The sequence below is a fragment of the Ictalurus punctatus genome, chromosome 5, assembly GCF_001660625.3.
Source record: "Ictalurus punctatus breed USDA103 chromosome 5, Coco_2.0, whole genome shotgun sequence".
NCBI lineage: Eukaryota > Metazoa > Chordata > Actinopteri > Siluriformes > Ictaluridae > Ictalurus > Ictalurus punctatus.
In genome coordinates, this window is record NC_030420.2 from 26,662,207 (window position 1) to 26,680,883 (window position 18,677).

Below are 18,677 nucleotides of genomic sequence, written 5' to 3' on the forward strand. Positions count from 1 at the left end.
TAATTAAACCCAGTAATACTAACAGCCGTGCCTGTCCCACCTGACAAGTAACATAGAAATGTCTTTTCGGACTATGATGTGCCTATATGGGCTATCTGTGGTAATTTAGACAAATAGCATACATATTCTAATTCTAAATCCAATCAAATCGCATACCTATTTTTAATAAATCTACCGGATCTTCTTTAGCAAAACTAATTCCACTTAAAAAGGGATTACGTTCCATTCTGTAGGCTTGCTTTAAAGGTACCTGATAGCATTCTCAGTGGCATCATGCATGCTAACATCGCCATGGATTCAAAATGTGGGTTTTATGGAGTTGCCTACATTCAGGTAAATACATGCGATGCTGCCTGAAATTCGGCCAATGTCTGAAAATTCATGGGGTAACTACCTTGCAAATGGGACAGCCTCTATCTCAGGAGATGTCTAGGTAGTTGGGTTCAATAGCTAGTCAGTCCATTTGTTGTTATGAGTGTCTGTCTTGTTTCAGTACATTTGAGTCCAAGTGTGGGTCTAACTGATGCGTTGTGTGTCAGTCTCTGTGTTGGTCCTTATGTCAGTCATTGTGTCTGTCTAGGTGTTTGTCCATATTTTATTCCATGTGTCTGTATGAGCATTGGTCTGTAGTTTGGTCTGGGTGTTGGTCTATAGTTTGGCCCGAGTGTTGGTCTGTAGGTTGGCCCGAGTGTTGGTCTGTAGTTTGGCCCGAGTGTTGGCCCACATCTTGGTCTAAGTGTTGGTCCAAGTGTCAGTCCATGTGTTGGTCTAAGCGTTTGTCCATGTTTTGGTCCCTTAGTATGTCTGTGAGACTGTTTGAGTATCATTCTGTCTGCATGTTTGTCTAAGTGTCTGTATGTGTTTCAGTCCAAGATTTGTTCCAAGTGTGGGTCCTATTCTCAGCCCGAGAGTTGATTTCTATGTTGGTCCATGTTTCAGTCTGTTTCCATTGTAAGTGTTAGTCTGTGTTTCTTGGTCCATGTGTCTGTTCGAGCGTGGGTCTGATGTTCACTCTATGGTTTGGTCCATGGTTTGTTCTGTGGTTTGTCCAAGTGTTGGCCTACATGTCAACCCACTTGTAAATCAGAATGTTGGTCCATGTATCAATCCGAGGGGCAGTCAGAGTATTGTCCCTGTTTCTATCTGGGTATTGATCTATGTTTCACTCCTAATGTTGGTCCATGGGACTGTCTGAGTGGTCTGCATGTTCTCCAGAACTTCAATCTCTGTGTCACTCCATGTGGCAATCGGAGTGGCAGTTAGAGTGGCAGTGTGATTGTCATTTTGACCAGTTGAGTTACACAAAAAAATGAGAATAAGTGGCTGGGCTCAATAACAGACTCTACTTCAGAGAGTAGAACATTTGGAAGTTCTTCTTCATTCCTCTCCTCTGATTTTGAGTGCTATTAGAGTGCTATTTTTAATTTTTTTTTTAAACCTGGCACTTTAGTCATCAATTATAAACCACAAACTCAAGGTGATTGATCACATGATCTTCATGTAATTCATTATTATTATTATTATACATTATTATTCATTATTGTTTGCTGAACTAATGACAATGTTAATGTTTAAAAAGAACAGCCAACTCAGTAGCTGCCCATGGCAGAGACACACATATTTCATTGAGGAGTTGCTAAATCAACAGCAGTTTTCTTTTTTTATTCTCTGGAATGATGGTGTGCTTTGTTATTTTGCAAGCTAATTGAAGAGGATGAGGGTGAGGAGAAGCAGAGGCGTGCTCATGTATGACTTTGATGTTAGTGGGTTAGGATCTGTAACATCCTATCACCACTGATCAATACACAGACAGTCCCATTATCCCCACTGCTTGATATGCTTACAAATTCAACAAAACCCATGATTAGAATAAGTAATTAATAATGGTGGGATAAGTATCAGTTCACAGGCACTTCTGTAGGAAATCAGTAATTCCAGTTAAACCCGTACTGCTTATCAAAGCAGTCAGATTTGTTTAATTACACACAGATTACAAGATGTTGGAGTGGTGGCATGTCGCATTTTTCTTTTTTCGTTTTGTAGTGATCTGAACTGTGTCAGACACTTCTGATTTATCTGATAGTTTGTGATGGTAAAGCATTCTCTGCTACTGACAGCTGTGGTGAAGAACCCAAAGACTGCTCGTCCGTCATGTCAAGCTTAACGAGGCGTCAGTGCAGCTCACCAACACTCCCCTGATTAATTCATGCGAGACGCAAAGAAGTTCCACGCTGTCTGGTGAACGAGACTGTGAGGAAAGGGGTGAAGGTGTAAATAAGAAGGATGGTGTAGTGAGAACATGGAAAAGAGAGTGTGAAAGACAGATCGAAGAGTTTACATGCGTGTGAGGATAAACAGATGGAACATAAGATGGAAAGATGATGATTTTATATATATATATATATATATATATATATATATATATATATATATATATATAATTGTTTTACAGGATTTCTTTTAAACAACATTTTAAACACATAAGTGCAGCTTTATAAGTTCATCTAAGTGCTTTTATGGTTAATTAGGCCTACATTCTGGGAATTTGCGTCAGTGATTTGAGAGCGAATAAATTGAGTAGGTTTCAGTGCAGTTTCTGAAGGCTGATTTGTTTTAGATGATATGAAAGGAAAATACAGTGAAGCCCGCCTCATGATAAATGTGTAGTTATTTATAAAAGAAAAGAAAAAAAAGACCCGTTTTATATTAAGTACCCTAATGTCTTTGTAATTATTTGTGTTTAAAGCATTGTTAAATTAAAAAAAAAAAGGAAAAAAATATATCCTGCAACTGAAATATTGATCAAACCCAAATGGAAGTATGGATTTTTGAAACAGAAGTGAGCTTGCTCTGACTACTTGTTTTTCTTCTCTTTCAGATGGAAGCAAGCTTGGACTTGAAGCTTCACCACTGCGCACCATCCGTGGTCCCGGAGTAAGAAATTCACAACCTGTTACCTCTTCTCTTTTCCACTGCTTGTTAAATATTAATTTTGCTATAGGCTTTAACTTCTGTAGTAATAGCAACTCATGCAGTGTTCACTAAGGCACCTTGCTATAACCTTTATTTGAGGCAGTGTCTGGGGAGGGGGAAAAAATCATGATCGTCTGAGTGTGGATGCAGAGTAGTTGCCATTGGTTACAGTAGAATTGCACCATGAAAGGTTGGGAAGGCGTCCAGGAGTCAAGGAACATTCTGCTTCCCCAAAAGCTCAAAGGATATGAACTTAAAAAGCACTATGACGTTACTCAGTGATCTAACCTTACTCTTCCTCATTATAGCAACTCTACTCCTCAGTAGATTTTATCCATACTCTGTGTATGATTCTGCACTATGCTCAGTATTCGCATCATGATTATTTTCTTCACTTTTCTTTTTATATCTTATTATTCTACACTTCTATGTTTATTATTATTACTATGCATTCTATTCCCATTAATATTTAGATATTAATATATATTAATATTTATAAAATATTTTATTATACTCTATATTCTTATCATTATTATCCATATTGTTTGCAATTTATTCAGCATTCCATAATTACTCCACTATACTCACTAATCACACCATCATTCTACACTATCATTCTACACTATACTCACTATTCTCAGTTTTATTCTTCACTATACTCACTAATCACACCATCATTCTCCACTCTTCTCATCTTTATTCTCCAATATTCTCACTATTCTCATATTTATTCTCTGCTATACTCACTACTCTCATCTTTATTCTCCACTATACTCACTACTCTCATCTTTATTCTCCACTATTCCCACTATTCTCATCTTTATTCTCAACTATTCTCACTATTCTCATCTTTATTCTCCATTATATTCACTACTCTCATCTTTATTCTCCACTATTCACACTATTCTCATCTTTATTCTGAACTATTCTCACTATTCCCAATCTTTATTCTCACTATACTCACTATTCTCATCTTTATTCTCCACCATACTTACTACTCTCATCTTTATTCTCCACTATACTCACTACTCATCTTCATTCTATGCTATTATTACTGAAACACTAATTCCTTATCCTTCACTATACTCACTATTTCCACCATTATTTTCAGGTGTACTCATCATGCAACTCTTTATACAGCTATGGCTTTGACATGAAAACAGAAATGCTTTTCTGTACCTGTTGAATGAGCACATTTGGCCACAAAACTGAAAAACATGCATACATACAGAAGAAAGTTAATGAATATAACCATCTGTTGTAGTTTTGGAGATTCCAGATCGATTTAATTTGTGTGCTAATTGCCTAGTCTATTTTGTGGAGAATGAGGATTGATTCAGTTATTTAACCATCAATCTATTCCACACATCTTTACCAACATACAAGCCTGAGCTTCAGCTTGTGGAGGAAATTGTCAGACTGAATTAAATAATACGAAAATAACGGGTAACTAAACTGTATAACCATACACAAATACTTAATTATTCTTCAGTCTCAGACAGCTTAGCACAAGTCTTTAGAGTTCAAATCCAGGAGCTTGTATGGTATGAATTATGTGAAAGTGGATAATTCTCAATTTAATGCCTAATTCAATTTCAGTCCTAATTTAATAGTTGCATTCTGTTTTTGGTTTTGTTTTCTTCAAAGGCAAACTTCAATGGAATATTAATAAAAAAATTGCAAACATAAAACACTTTACTGAAAAGAAACAACAATAAAAATTACATTTGAGGATGAGTGCTCCATTTAGCAGGAACATGGCTTTGTGAAATCATCTATCCTTTGCTGTGGATCTGTGAGCTCAGATTTTATTTTATTTTATTTTATTTTATTTTATTTTATTTTTTTATTATTATTATTTTTTTTTATGTTTTGGCACCATACTAGGGACAAGCTTGGTGTTCTTGTTTTTGTGCTTGAGTCCTGCTAAACTCATGGTTCTTAAATCCATATACAGTCAAGGCCATACATATTTGGACATTGACACAGTTATTGTTACTTTACCTGTATTCTGTATATTGTTAGTCTAGCTGTACTATATATTGGAGTTGAAATTAAATAATGTATATTTTATTTCAGCGCTTTAATTTGAGGGTGATCAGGTGAAAAAAATCAGGTGAACAGTTTACGAATTACAGCACTATATATATATTGTCCCCTTCTTTTTAAGAGACCAAAAGTAATTGGATGTTTGACTGCTCAACTGTTCTATGCCCAGGTGTGTGTTATTCCATTATTTCACTTACAAGTAAACAGATTAAAGGTCTAGAGCTGATTTGTTGCCGTGAACTCTCAATATGAAGTCCAAACAGCAGTCATTGTCAGTGAAGCAAGCTATCATTAGGCTGAAAAATCCAATCTGAGCCATCAGAGACATAGGAAACACATTAGGTGTGACACCCCCCCCCCCCCCCCCCCCCCAATGTGTATTGACCTCTGGTAATAATTTCTCTGGTGAAGAAAAATGCCTTCACAACATTTGGCAAGATCAAGAACACCCTCCAGGAGATAGGCATATCTGTGTCAAAGTCAACAATCAAGAGAAGGCTTCACCAGAGTAAATACACTGAACACAAATTTAGAGTTTGTGGGGGGAAAAAAAATTCTGTACAGTAAAAGTCCTGTACAGTTCTGGAACATCATCATGTGGACACATGAGACAAACATCAACTTGTACCAGAATGATGGAAAGAGAAGAATATAAAGAAGGGAAGTAACTGCTCATGATTTGAAGCATACCACCTCATCTTACGAAATGGGTGTGTATGACTGCCGTGGAATTGGTTCCCTTGTACAGGTGCATCTCAAAAAATGTTAATATTGTTGAAAATATTCCTACTCAGCGTGGCTCAAGGTCCCTCTCAAGAACATTCAAACTAACTGTTCCTCAGTTGTGGAATGAACTTCCAACCTCAATCCGGACCGCAGAATCTCTCACCATCTTCAAAAAACAGCTAAAGACCCGCCTCTTCCGTGAACACCTAACCAACCCATAAAAAAAAAAAAAAAAAAAAAAAAATTGCAATTACACTTCTACTCTGCACACTTTGCTTCTTCTGGAACTCAATTAATGGATCTTGTATGGTAGCACTACTTGTATTGTTCTCTGCTTGATATATCGCTTTGCTTGTATATTCTCATTTGTAAGTCGCTTTGGATAAAAGCGTCTGCTAAATGAATAAATGTAATGCAGTGTAAATGAAAAGTTTTTTTTTTTTTTTTCCTGTAATTTAATTCAAACAGTGGAACTTTCATATATTTCATACGCCGCATTGATACAGTAATTCGTGCAGAACAAGCCCCGACCAAGTATTAAGAGCATAAATGAACATACTTTTCAGAAGGTCAACATTTCTGTATTATGAATTCTTTACTCTAATATTATGAGGTACTGGATTTGTGATTTCCATGAGCTGTAAGCCACAATCATCAAGATTAAACAAAACAAAACATTTTTTTTTTTTAGATGCACCTGTATTTATTGATGCTGTGAATGCTCAGATTCAGCCATGCTTCAGAACTCATTGCATGGTATTTAACAATGCAGATGACCCAATGCATACTTCGAAAGCAACCCTAGACTTTATTAATGCAAAGAAGTGGAATGTTCTGCAATGGCCAAGTCAATCACCTGACCCGAATACAACTGAGCATGCATTTCACTTGCTGAAGGCAACACTGAAGGCAAAATGCCCCAAGAACAAGCAGAAACTGAAGATGGCTGCAGTAAAGGCCTGTCAGAGCATCAGCAGGGAGAAAGCCCAATGTCTGATGATGTCTCTGGGTACCAGGTTTCAGGGAGTCACTGACTGCAAATGAGTTGCAATCAAACATATAGAAAGTGTTGTAATTCCTACATTGTCCACCCGATTTGGATGTCAATATCCTAAAATTAAAGCAGAAAGTCTGTATCTTTTAGCTCCTCATTATTTAATTCCAATCTAGACACTACTTCTCTGTGCAGTTGTTGCTGTGTTATGCTAAAGGCATGGTTTATTGTGTAGTTGTGCCTGTGCCAAACTCAACTCATGTTCTTTGTACAGTGGTGTCTGTGCCAAAATAAACACAACGTTTATCTCTGTAGTTGTGGTTATCTCAAGGTAAAGTCTTGTTTTCTCTGTGCAGTTATGCCCATGCTAATCTAAATGCATCATCTCTTTGTGCAGTTGTGGCAATTTCATGCTAAATGCATGGTTTCTCTGTGCAATTGTGCCGGTGTCAATCCAATACTTGTTTTGTCTGTGTGATTTTGCCTGTGCCAGTCTAAGCTTATAATTTCTCTGTGCAGTTGTGGCATTCTCATTCTAAACTCTTGTTTCCTCTGTGTGCTTGTGTCAATCTAAACTTGTTTTCTCTGTTCAGTTGTGCCTGTGCCAAGCTAAACGTATCACTTCCTTGTGCAGTTGTGGCTCTCTCGTGCTTAGGTATCTCTATATGATTGTGCCCTTGTCAATCGAAAGTTTTGTTTTCTCTGTGCGACTGTGCTTGTCTCATTCTAAATTCTTGTTTCCTTTGTGTGATTGTGCCTCTGTTAGTCTGAATCCTTTTTTCCCCATCTGTGATGGTGCCTGTGTTAGTCTGAACTCTTGTTTGCTCTGTGATTGTGCCTGTGTCAGTCTGAACTCTTTTTTCCCTTTCTGATTGTACTCGTGTCAGTCTGAACTCTTTTTTCCCTCTGTGATTGTGCCTGTGTCAGTCTGAACTCTTTTTTCCCTCTGTGATTGTGCCTGTGTCAGTCAGAACTCTTGTTTGCTCTGTGATTGTGCCTCTGTCAGTCTTAACTCTTGTCTCCACTGTGATTGTGCCTGTGTCAGTCTGAACTCTTGTATCCCTCTGTGATTATGCCTGTGTCAGTCTGAACTCTTGTTTGCTCTGTGATTGTGCCTCTGTCAGTCTGAACTTTTGTTTCCACTGTGATTGTGCCTGTGTCAGTCTGAACTCTTTTTTCCCTCTGTAATTGTGCCTGTGTAAGTCTGAACTCTTGTTTGCTCTGTGATTGTGCCTCTGTCAGTCTGAACTTTTGTTTCCACTGTGATTGTGCCTGTGTCAGTCTGAACTCTTGTTTTCTCTGTGATTGTGCCTCTGTCAGTCTGAACTCTTGTTTCCACTGTGATTGTGCCTGTGTCAGTCTGAACTCTTGTTTCCTCTGTCAGTTTGAACTCTTATTTCCTCTGTGATTGTGCCTGTGTCAGTCTGAACTCTTTTTTCCCTCTGTGATTGTGCCTGTGTCAGTCTGAACTCTTATTTCCTCTGTGATTGTGCCTGTGCCAGTCTGAAATGTTTTTTCCCTTGTGATTGTGCCTGTGCCAGTCTGAACTCTTTTTTCCCTTGTGATTGTGCCTCTGTCAGTCTGAACTCTTTTTTCCCCTCTGTGATTGTGCCTGTGTCAGTCTGAACTCTTGTTTGCTCTGTGATTGTGCCTCTGTCAGTCTGAACTCTTTTTTCCCTCTGTGATTGTGCCTGTGTCAGTCTGAACACTTAGCTAACGTTATGCTTCATGTAATGTAATTTTTGCGATAGCCAGTTATTTGTTAATGACGCTAACACATTGCAATGTTATAATCTACCTCCGAATAGGCCACCATGCATCGCCATTCAGCCCATCTCCTGTCAGCAACATGTCCTGTTAGCCTAATGTCACTAATAATTATTCAAATGTTTATGCTTTTAATAAATCTTTTTGGCCTGCCACCATATGAGTGAATTTAAACTAATGCTTGCATTCAGAGTATAAGGTGTGTGTATGCGCGTGTCTGTGTGCATGCGTGTGTGCGTGTGTGCGCGCGTGCGTCTGTCTGTGTGTGTGTGCAAGTGCGCTCGTGTGTGTCTGTGTGTGTGTGCATGCACACACGTTTTGGAGTGCACCTCCACTCATTGTCAGACAGTGTTTGATAACTAAAATAGCCCCCCCCCCCCCCCTCTCTCTCTCTCTGCCAGTATCAGCCAGAGGAAGATGTCCTCCAGGAGAGTTTTTAATTAATTTTTTTTAAAATTATTTTTATACCACACCGTGGTATCGACTTTGGTATCGAGTATCATGTCCTTTTTTGGTATCGTGACATCTCTAGTGCCAATTTATACTTTTATTTATTTTTTCCCTGTGTGATCGTCCCTGTGCCACATGCAACACACCGTTTCCCTGTGTAGTTGTGGCTGTCTCATGTCAAGGTATCTCTGGAGGATTCTATCTGCATCAATCTAAAATCTTGTTTTCTCTGTGATTTTGCATGTCAGTTTCTCTGTGCTGTTTGGCTGTCTCATGTTAAACTCAAGGTTTCTCTGTGTCATTGTGCCTGTGCCAATTGAAGTGCATCAGCTTGTGCCTATAATAGCACAAACAGTGCATTTATTTGGCTGGAAGGAGAAAATATGTTCAGTCTGTTCTCTCTCTTTCCAGCTATGCCTGCCGTATCTGAAAAAAAAAAAAAAAAAAAAAAAAAAAAAAGGCAGAACAGATGTCCGCAAACTTGTCAAAGAGGCACACTTACACTCCTCTCAGCACACACAGTGTAGACTTGCACGACTGATTCAGGCTGCATTGATTCTGGCAAGGAGCTAATTTTGTGAAAAAAACTTAATACGTGGCCATGTGGTTGAGTTAAATGTTATTTCACAACTCCTTCACTGGGTGTGTGTGTGTGTGTGTGTATGTGCGTGTGTCTGTCTGTCTGTCTGCAGGAAAGCTAGAATGTGTTTCTGTCTCAGTCTGACATTGGCTGTCTAGGCTGCATCAGAGCAATGTGATTGATGGGCTGCTCTAACCTTTCTTTTTCCATCTCGCCCTCTCTATCCGTCTCATTCTCCCATAATATCCTGGCGTCTTCATACTCATCAGTCCATCCCTAAATGGAGGAGCAGAGGATCACCTCTCCTCTCATCAGTGTGAAAGCTGCCTGATAACGAGCTCCCACCTTCACTCATTATCATATCAGAGCAATGGCACATGACCGGCTTAAGCATTTTTACACTAGTCTTCCAGGTTGAGGTTCAGCTAAATGTTCACAAAGCAGATCTGATTTCGGGCTAGGTGTTTGAGAAGTGTGAAATTGCTCCCTATTAATAGCAAAAGCTGTTAAAAGATCATCTAGGTTTTAAAAAATATAGATATATATATATATATATATATATATATATGCAATTCTTTCCCCATCTTGGCAGCTTTCCAGGCAATTCCTGCGATATTGATTTCAATATTTTAAGCATTCAGGATAGTGAGTGCACGGCAAACAGAGGCAGACTTTGTGAATATTGACAGCCATACTTTTTATTCTAACCTTGTACTTTTGTGTTGGCAGCCTCTCAGCAGTTCACATGTCAACTGTCTCTCTCACGCTCATTTTTTCCCTCTTTTTTTTATTTGACCCTTTCCACCTTTTTATATTTTTCATCTCTTCCAATCTCTGTGTTAATACTTCTTATTTCTGTATGCCATACTGTTTTTTTTTTTTTTTTTTTTTTTTAAGTAGTCAGATGGTATTTGGGATTTTGATAATAATGATTTATTCTCGCTGAGTAGTAGTCTTTGATTATTTAAGAGGGAAAAAAAAAACACACACACAAAAGAAAATACAGTGGTGCACTTGCTTTTGAGCAGAGCGGGAATAACTCGCAGCAATTTATCTGCAGCTTCGATTAAGTATCCTACAATCTTGTGCTTTCTTTGTTTCTCCCTGCTTGATCTAGACGGATGCTGTGCTCTTTCAGATGTGTGTGTGTGTGTGTGTGTGTGTGTGTGTGTGAGTATGGATGGCACCACGACATAGTGATAACAGTGGACAGTTTGTGATAAGGACTAGCTTTTTCGATCCATCATTGTGAGAAGTGCTGGGGCCTTGCTGGGTTGTGATTAACCAAACTGCTCCAAGAAAATGAAAGAGGCTATGAAGTTGACAAAGGATTACTCAATTAGAAGAACAATATAAACAGTCCTACTTTTAATAATATTAAGTGTCCATAACAATTTAAAATGTTAACATATTCATCAGTTATTTATCTTTAACATAATAGATACAAATGTCAGCGTAGGAAATGAGGTGTTAAGAATGATGATCGATTTAGTACAAATTAAAAGCATAGTAAAGATGTTTAATGTAATATGATTTAATACAACCTGTACTATAAATGCATTTTGTTGACTGAATTCAGATGGGATGCAAATGATATCTTGTTCAGAACATTTATCTCTAGTGGAGTTTTCAGAGTTCACTGTGTGCCATATCACATCAATATATAGTCTTTTAAAATGAACTATGATGTGTTGTTAACACTCTGTGTTATATAACTGTTATATTTTATAATGATCAGTCCATGGATTAAACCAATTGAGGTATAATTGACATCACAACAGCCCTAACATTAATTACTGTCCTATAACAGCACATTCCAAAGTGTTTTTATTTCTTTTCCTAATTCTAACCAGTTTTTTATTGTTATTTTATTTATTTAAGAATTATTGTTATCCATTTATAATTACATTAAAATGTAATGATTGGCCATGGACCATGAAACACGTTAGTTCCTAACAAGTTATGACAAATTCATGCATTTTAAAATCTATATTATGAATTTATATATTTCTGTAAAGCTGCTTTGGGACAATGTCCATTGTTAAAAGCGCTGTACAAACAAATCTGAATTGAATTGAAGTGAATTGGTATAACTTACAGTTATAAACAGTTGTTCTCTCACCAGTCTCTCTTTTATCTCTCTCTTTAGTAAGTTAATAAGAGTAAAACATAAAAGAGTGGGGGAAAAAAATATGCATCTTGCCATGGTAAGATGAAACCAGAAATCAGAACACCATGAAGAATTCCTGATGTAGGAAAACCTACAGGAAAAAAAAAAGCTAGTTAGCAAATATAGCTCTCTGTAGCATTGGTTGTGTTTTTTTAATCTTGCATTCTCCACTATGAATATGAACTTTCAAATGGCTATGTTGTTTTTTTTCATTCTTATACTGTATATAGACATGCACATTGCTTAAGATCCTGAGACTCCACCATGACTAAACACAGGGTAGAAATTCTGTGTAAAACATCACATATCAGCAGAAAAAGCTGAAATCACCAGAGTGGTATTTTAAACCTCCAGAGAGTCATTGCTTAATACACAGGCCTCCGCTCCAGCTCACTTCTGCCATGCAATAATGAAACTGGCCCGTACCCATGGAGCTGGGCCAGTTTCATTATTACACTGTCACATTCACCTACTCCTTGTATTTATTTTTAACAGAGAGGAAGAGGGGGGAAAAAAGATAAAAGTACCACAGGGATCTGAATATATATCTATTTGACCATCTCAGTAACCTTTGCTTTACTGGACTTGCTCTCTAAAGAAGTGCAGTTTTGAAATGTACTTTTGCTGATGTGAAGTCTCTGTGGTCCGCTGCGGCACTCCGGCTCCGAGGAGGAAAAGCGCGACTACCAAAACGAGCTGCGTGAAACTCGGAGGCTTCTCTACAGATCCCGTTTGATCTGCATTATTCATTATATTAATGACCCCATTAAGATGCTGAAGCTGATGACTATATCAGTGCACAGCCATGTGGGCGTGTGGAGGAGGTTGTGTTTTATAAAGCTTATCTTTTTGTTAATAGACACAGTATGGAAGAGGAGGATAGGAAAATAAAGAAAGTGAGGCTAAAAACAAGGCATAGGAAATATCCTGTTTATAAAAATAAAAGGATATTTTCTTCTTTGTGTTGGCTGTATTTTGGCATTGTCTTAACGCCAACTACAGCTGCTCACTAAGCTTTATATGCTCGTGGCTTGTGATAAACGTGTGTTCTTGCATATGTTAATTTTGCCTTTCTGTCATTCTCTCAGCTCTCGCTCTCTCAGCTGGCTGTGGCTTCGCACTATCCAACTCTGAGCCACACGACAGGGTCGCCATGGCAACAGCAGCTTCCCGCTCCACTCGCTCTCTCCCCGATGGCGTCGGCCCACCAGCTGTCACACGTTGTAAGATTTCCTCCCACACACTCGTGCACCAACACACAAAACATACAGTTGCAATCAAAATTATTCAACCCCCATTGCAGATCTAGTTTATTGTGAAAATTTACAGACTTTCAGCTGTTTGCAATGAACAAATCAAACAAAAGCAATTGAAATAGATCAACACAACGAATGCTTCAAGTGATTTCCCCAAATTCAACTGAAAAGGAAACTTATAATGATTTCTCCAGTTTCAAAATTATTCAAACCCTTCATAGCAAGCATCTTTAGTACGTAGTAGAGCACCCTTGTGCTGTTATGACCTGCTGCAAATGAGATGCATAGCTTCTGGCAGCGTTCCTGAGGAATCTTGGCCCATTCCTCTTGAGCAATGGCCTCCAGTTCAATAATATTCTTGGGTTTGCGTGCTGCAACCGCCTTCTTCAAATCCCACCAGAGATTTTCTATGGGGTTCAAGTCAGGTGACTGTGATGACCCTGTAGAATCTTCCAGGATTTCTTCTGCAACCAAGCCTGTGTGGAATTTGAGGTATGCTTGGGATCATTGTCCTGTTGGAATGTCAAGTGATGCCCAAGCTTGAGCTTCCTCACAGATGGCATGACATTTTCTCCTAGGATTTCCTGATACTTCAATTAATCCATCTTGCCTTCCACACACTGCAGGTTTCCAGTGCCAGAGGATGCAAAGCAGCCCCAGAACATCACAGAGCCACCACCATGCTTGACTGTAGACATTTCTGACTGAGTGTTCTTTCTCCATTCTTCTTCCTCCAGACATACCGCTGATCACTTGTGTCAAAAAGTTCCATAAGTTTATATGATTTTGAGCTGGCTTTTCTTGTGCTTTAGGGTCAGTAGTGGTGTACGTCTTGGAGTTCTGGCATGAAAATCTTCTGCGTTTAGTACACTCCTTACTGTGCTCACTGAAACCTCAGTGCCTGTTGCCACCAAGTCTCGCTGCAGGTCTTTTGCATTCACTCGAGGGTTTTTCACAACCTGCCTTCTCAGAAATCTGGTTGCAGCCGTTGATAGCTTCCTTTTTCTGCCCCGTCCAGGTAGTGTACACTCAACAAACCCCTAGCCAGTTCAGGTATTTCATGTGTTCCAGCTCAAGCACACCTGGTGCAACTAATGAAGCCCTTGATATGTTGCATCAGGTGTGCTTATGACAAGAACTGTTTTGCATATTTGTGCTGTTGTGAGTGATTCTATTCAGTGGGTTGAATAAGTTTGAAAATTGAGTGGTCATTATAAGTTGCATTTTCAGTTGAATTTGGAGAAACCACTTGAAGCATTCGTTGTGTTTAACTATTTCAGTTGCTTTTGTTTGATTTGTTCATTGCAAACAGCTGAACGTCTGTAAATTTTGACAATAAACCAGATTTGCAATGGGGGTTGAATCATTTTGATTAGAACTGTACATAAAAAGTACAAAGTATACACTAACACTCACACACAAACAAAGGTGATTTGTTACACCATAGCACTACATACAAGTACTAAAAGGATGAAAAAGTACTAAAAGTGCTTACACACCCACATTAGTATATGCAAGCACATATTTTGGCATAGAACAATGCTTCACTCATATTCTTTCTGTTCCACACACACTCACACACAGAGCTCAGATCTATAGGCAGATCTATACCAGAGTAGATTGTCTTCATTATTATTTTCCGTTGGCTCTTTCTTTTCTTCGCTCTCTGTCTTGCCTTTTATGGAGAGAGGAGGCTGTCTTCACCCACGTTTAATGTAGATTGTGGGACTGTCAGACAGCCGCTTTACAGAAATCTTGGGCTAATGAGACCTCTAATGAGCAATCCGAAGGTGGTGAAGACAAGGCAAAATTCCCTGAGATGTCATGAGGAAAAACTTTTTAGTTAAGTCCAAAACATAAACCTTTCATTATCAGGATTAAAAGGAACTGAGACTTTTAAGTCTTTGGATGATACATAGAATGTATAAGAAGCAGCACCTATTGATTAGGGGATGTTGGATGTACGAGGGATTGGTGCCAACTGCAGACACAAACATAACGGTTGTGTGATTGGTGAAACTTGGCTTGCAGAGTTGGCAATGATTAAATTGAGTAAAAAAAATTAAACTGTAAAAAAACAAAACATAAATCTGAAGTTGATACTGAAATACAAAACAAAAGTAATGCCAGCAGCGTAAGCCTGCATTTATTATCACCATGTTTTCACTCAGGAAACTGTTAAAACCTGCACAGCAAAGTCCATAGTTTTCAAACAACACCTAGAGTGCTAAATTCATCCCTGCAGTGTTTAATTCATGCTCTGTAGTGCTGCATTACCTCTGATAGTAATGCAATTACATTTGGGTCCAGCTAGATTTATGACCACTGTACAATAGGTCTTCATTTAAGACAGCAGGTGTTAAACACTAGGGGTTGTGCGGGATATGTTATTTCAGTTCAAACTGAAAAACTTTTTCACTTTATATCACTATTACGGGGGGCACGGTGGCTTAGTCATTAACACATTTGCCTCGCACTTCCAGGGTTGAGGGTTCAAATCCCACCTCCACCCTGTTTGCTCATAGTTTGCATGTTCTGCAAACATTTCTTCCTGCTCCTCCGGTTTCCTCCCCCAGTCCAAAGAAATGCATTGTAGGCTGATCGGCATTTCCAAATTGTCCATAGTGGGTGAATGGGTGTGTGAACGTGTGTGCGATTGTGCCCTGTGATGGACTGGCACCCCATCCAGGTTGGCCCTCGCCTTGTGCTCCGAGTTATTCCGGAAAGCTTCAGGCTCCCCCACGACCCTGTATAGTATAAGCAAGACAGAAAATGGGAAGATGGATGGATATCACTTTTATTTACAAGAATTAAGGAAACGGGGAGTAATGTTATAGGGTGATAATCAACGATGGGGGGATGTGATGTGGCTTGAAGTGACACAGAGCTATTGTTATAACCCTTAGGTTGATTATTAACCAGTAACTACACATTCTGAAATGTTTTATTTCTCTTATACCACAGCAACTTTTTTTTCATCATACATTTTATTCCTTTGTTGTTGCATTTCATGTGAAATGTTGGTGAAACAAGCTAGTTCCTGCTAATCTTTCTTATGAATAAACACTTGTTCCCTCACCGTCCTCTTTGTTTCACTCTCTTGAAGTTAATCAGATAAAACCTGCAGCTTGTCAGGTCACCTCATGTCATGTCAAGCTCATAACATTTATCCTGAAGATTTTCATTTACATTTTGCATTTATGGCATTTTTGGCAGACACCCTTATTCAGACTGACTTACATGTATCTCATTTATACAGCTGAGTAATTGAGGTTAAGGGCCTTGGCCAAGGGCCCAACAGTGGTAGCTTGGCATTGCTGGGGTTTGAACTCCTGACTTTCTGATCAGTAACCCTTTAACCACTGAGCCACCGTTTTCCCATGCAGAAAATGTAAAGGAACAGCATTTTCTTTTAAATCCTTTGATGTGGATCATCTGCCATTCACATCCCTGTGTTACTACATGCTGCATTCAAGTCATGTTGGAAAGATCATATTTACCAGTCAAACGCACATGAATGCCACCATAAAGTCGTAATTACAAGTTGGAAACCCGGGATTTTCTTTGCGCTCTGAGTTTCCGAGTTGGGGGGCGTGTCAGTAAGAAAAAATCAATGGATCTAACATCTGTAGCTGACGGTAAATGTGAATGTTTACCTGTCTCAGAAGCTGATTTTAGTTATTATAGTTACCTACAATTAGGATGTAACATGTAACGATGTAAAAAAAAAAAAAGTTTAGAGTGGCTTCATAAATGGATTAAAAACATAAAAAGCTGAACACACCTAATGCACACTCTTTGTTCATTTTCTAGAAGTAAAAAACCTTGCTGTATTATTGTTGTTTTTTTTAGTTAATTAAGAGAAGTTACGCCGCCATCTTGCTCTTCCCAGGAAGACTTGAACGCACAAACAGCAACAATAACGTTTCAGCATTTTAATTTGCCTTGCTGTCAGGCTGTTAATTTATAGAACATTTAATCACCATTTTCTGACCAAATAGATTCGAGAATTCAGCTGTGCTGTGGTATAAATATGCTTTAACTGAAAGTTTTCTTTGATATGATCAACATAAAGCTTATGCACACATGCCGAGGACATGGTTATAGAATGCTGCATGTCTTTTTAACAACCAAGCTTCAACCTTCAAACGACTCAGTGTATGTTTCCGAGCATTATACATATGAAGTTTCTACTCTGTTTGACCTATGTGACTTTATCTTACTTTACCAAGCTGCTGCCACACATTGAGTGCTATACACTCCAACGATCTTTAACCCTGTAGCTGACCTTTTTTTTAGATTCTGCCAAGTCATGTGATAAGCCTTTACATGATCTTTTACACTCTCTGTATTTTTCTATTTTTCTTATTCTACTGCAATTCTAGCCCCCCCCCCCCCCCCCCCCCCCCCAGCTCTCTCATTGTGTGTATGTGTGTGTGTCCAGTTTGCTCTTCATCTCTTTCCATCCACCATTTTATTCTCATTGATTTAAGGAGCTTAATTTGCAGCAGGTAACATTACAAAACTCCCTCAATTACCTTTAATAGTGATGGACATTTAGAGGAAAGAGAAATGCTCACTGTTATAACGGTCAGTGCATTGCTCATGCAGGTCCATGAAGTGAGTTTACAGGCTGTCTACTTGGCTCTGTGTGTCATTGAGACCAATTACCATAAGCTGTCTGGATCAAAGACAGTATAGGGGAAAAGACAGTATAGGCTTCTCAGTTATGATGCTTGCAGTGCCATGTTAAGTCCGAAATTTGAGGCCGGGCTTTAGCTGTACTACTTTCTGGCATGATAATGTAGGATGTATATGATCGGAGTACAAAGATAAGGCTTCACATGGTACACTATGATTTTGATTCTTAAGGCAACAATTTGATATTTGATGAATCTTTGATACCGCTGTATCTGCTAATGTATGATATGATTTGGATTCTTAAGACAACCATTCAACAAGGGATGCTCCATGGCTAGGTGTGCATTACGCTATTTTAATGCACAATGTGGAGGCAAAGAACCTCCTGACACGAAGCGGAGTACATTAAAATCATCTAATGTACACCTAGCCATGGATTATCCCGCAAAATGATTCAACCCCCTGAATAGAATCCCTCACAACAGCACAAATATGCAGAACAGGTGTTGCCTCAAGCACACCTGTTGCAACCAATCAAGGGCTTCACCAGGTGTGCTTGAGCTGGAACACATGAAATACCTGAATTGGCTACGGGCAGAAAAAATATGAAATACCTGGACGGGGTAGAAAAAATGTGATATACCTGGACGGGGCTGAAAAAATATGAAATACTTGGACGGGGCAGAAAAAGGACACTATCAACGGCTGCAACCAGATTTCTGAAAAGGCAGTCTGTGAAAAAACCTCAAGTGACTGCAAAAGACCTGCAGCGAGACTTGGTGGCAACAGGCACTGAGGTTTCAGTGAGCACAGTAAGGAGTGTTCTAAACGCAGAAGATTTTCATGCCAGAACTCCAAGATACACCACTACTGGCCCTAAAGGACAAGAAAAGTCGGCTCAAAATCATATAAATAAGCCACAGAAGTTTTGTGATTCTGTTCTGTGGTGTGATGAAACATGACACGACACGATGGATCAGTGGTATGTCTGGAGGAAGATGAATGAAGAAAGAACACTCTGTCCACAGAAAAGACGATTCATAGTCAACATTTCATCAATTAGCAGGAACA

General features: G+C 38.9%; 1 protein-coding gene across 2 annotated transcripts in view; it reads left to right on the top strand.

Moving 5' to 3' along the window:
* Positions 1 to 18,677, top strand: part of nphp4 (nephronophthisis 4) — a 210,204-nt gene that overhangs the window by 117,110 nt on the left and 74,417 nt on the right. For both annotated transcript variants that reach the window (XM_017468908.3, XM_017468909.3), the window contains exons 11-12: positions 2,879 to 2,934; positions 12,798 to 12,932. In XM_017468908.3, coding sequence (XP_017324397.1) covers positions 2,879 to 2,934; positions 12,798 to 12,932 — 191 coding nt within the window. The remainder of the gene's footprint in view (positions 1 to 2,878; positions 2,935 to 12,797; positions 12,933 to 18,677) is intronic.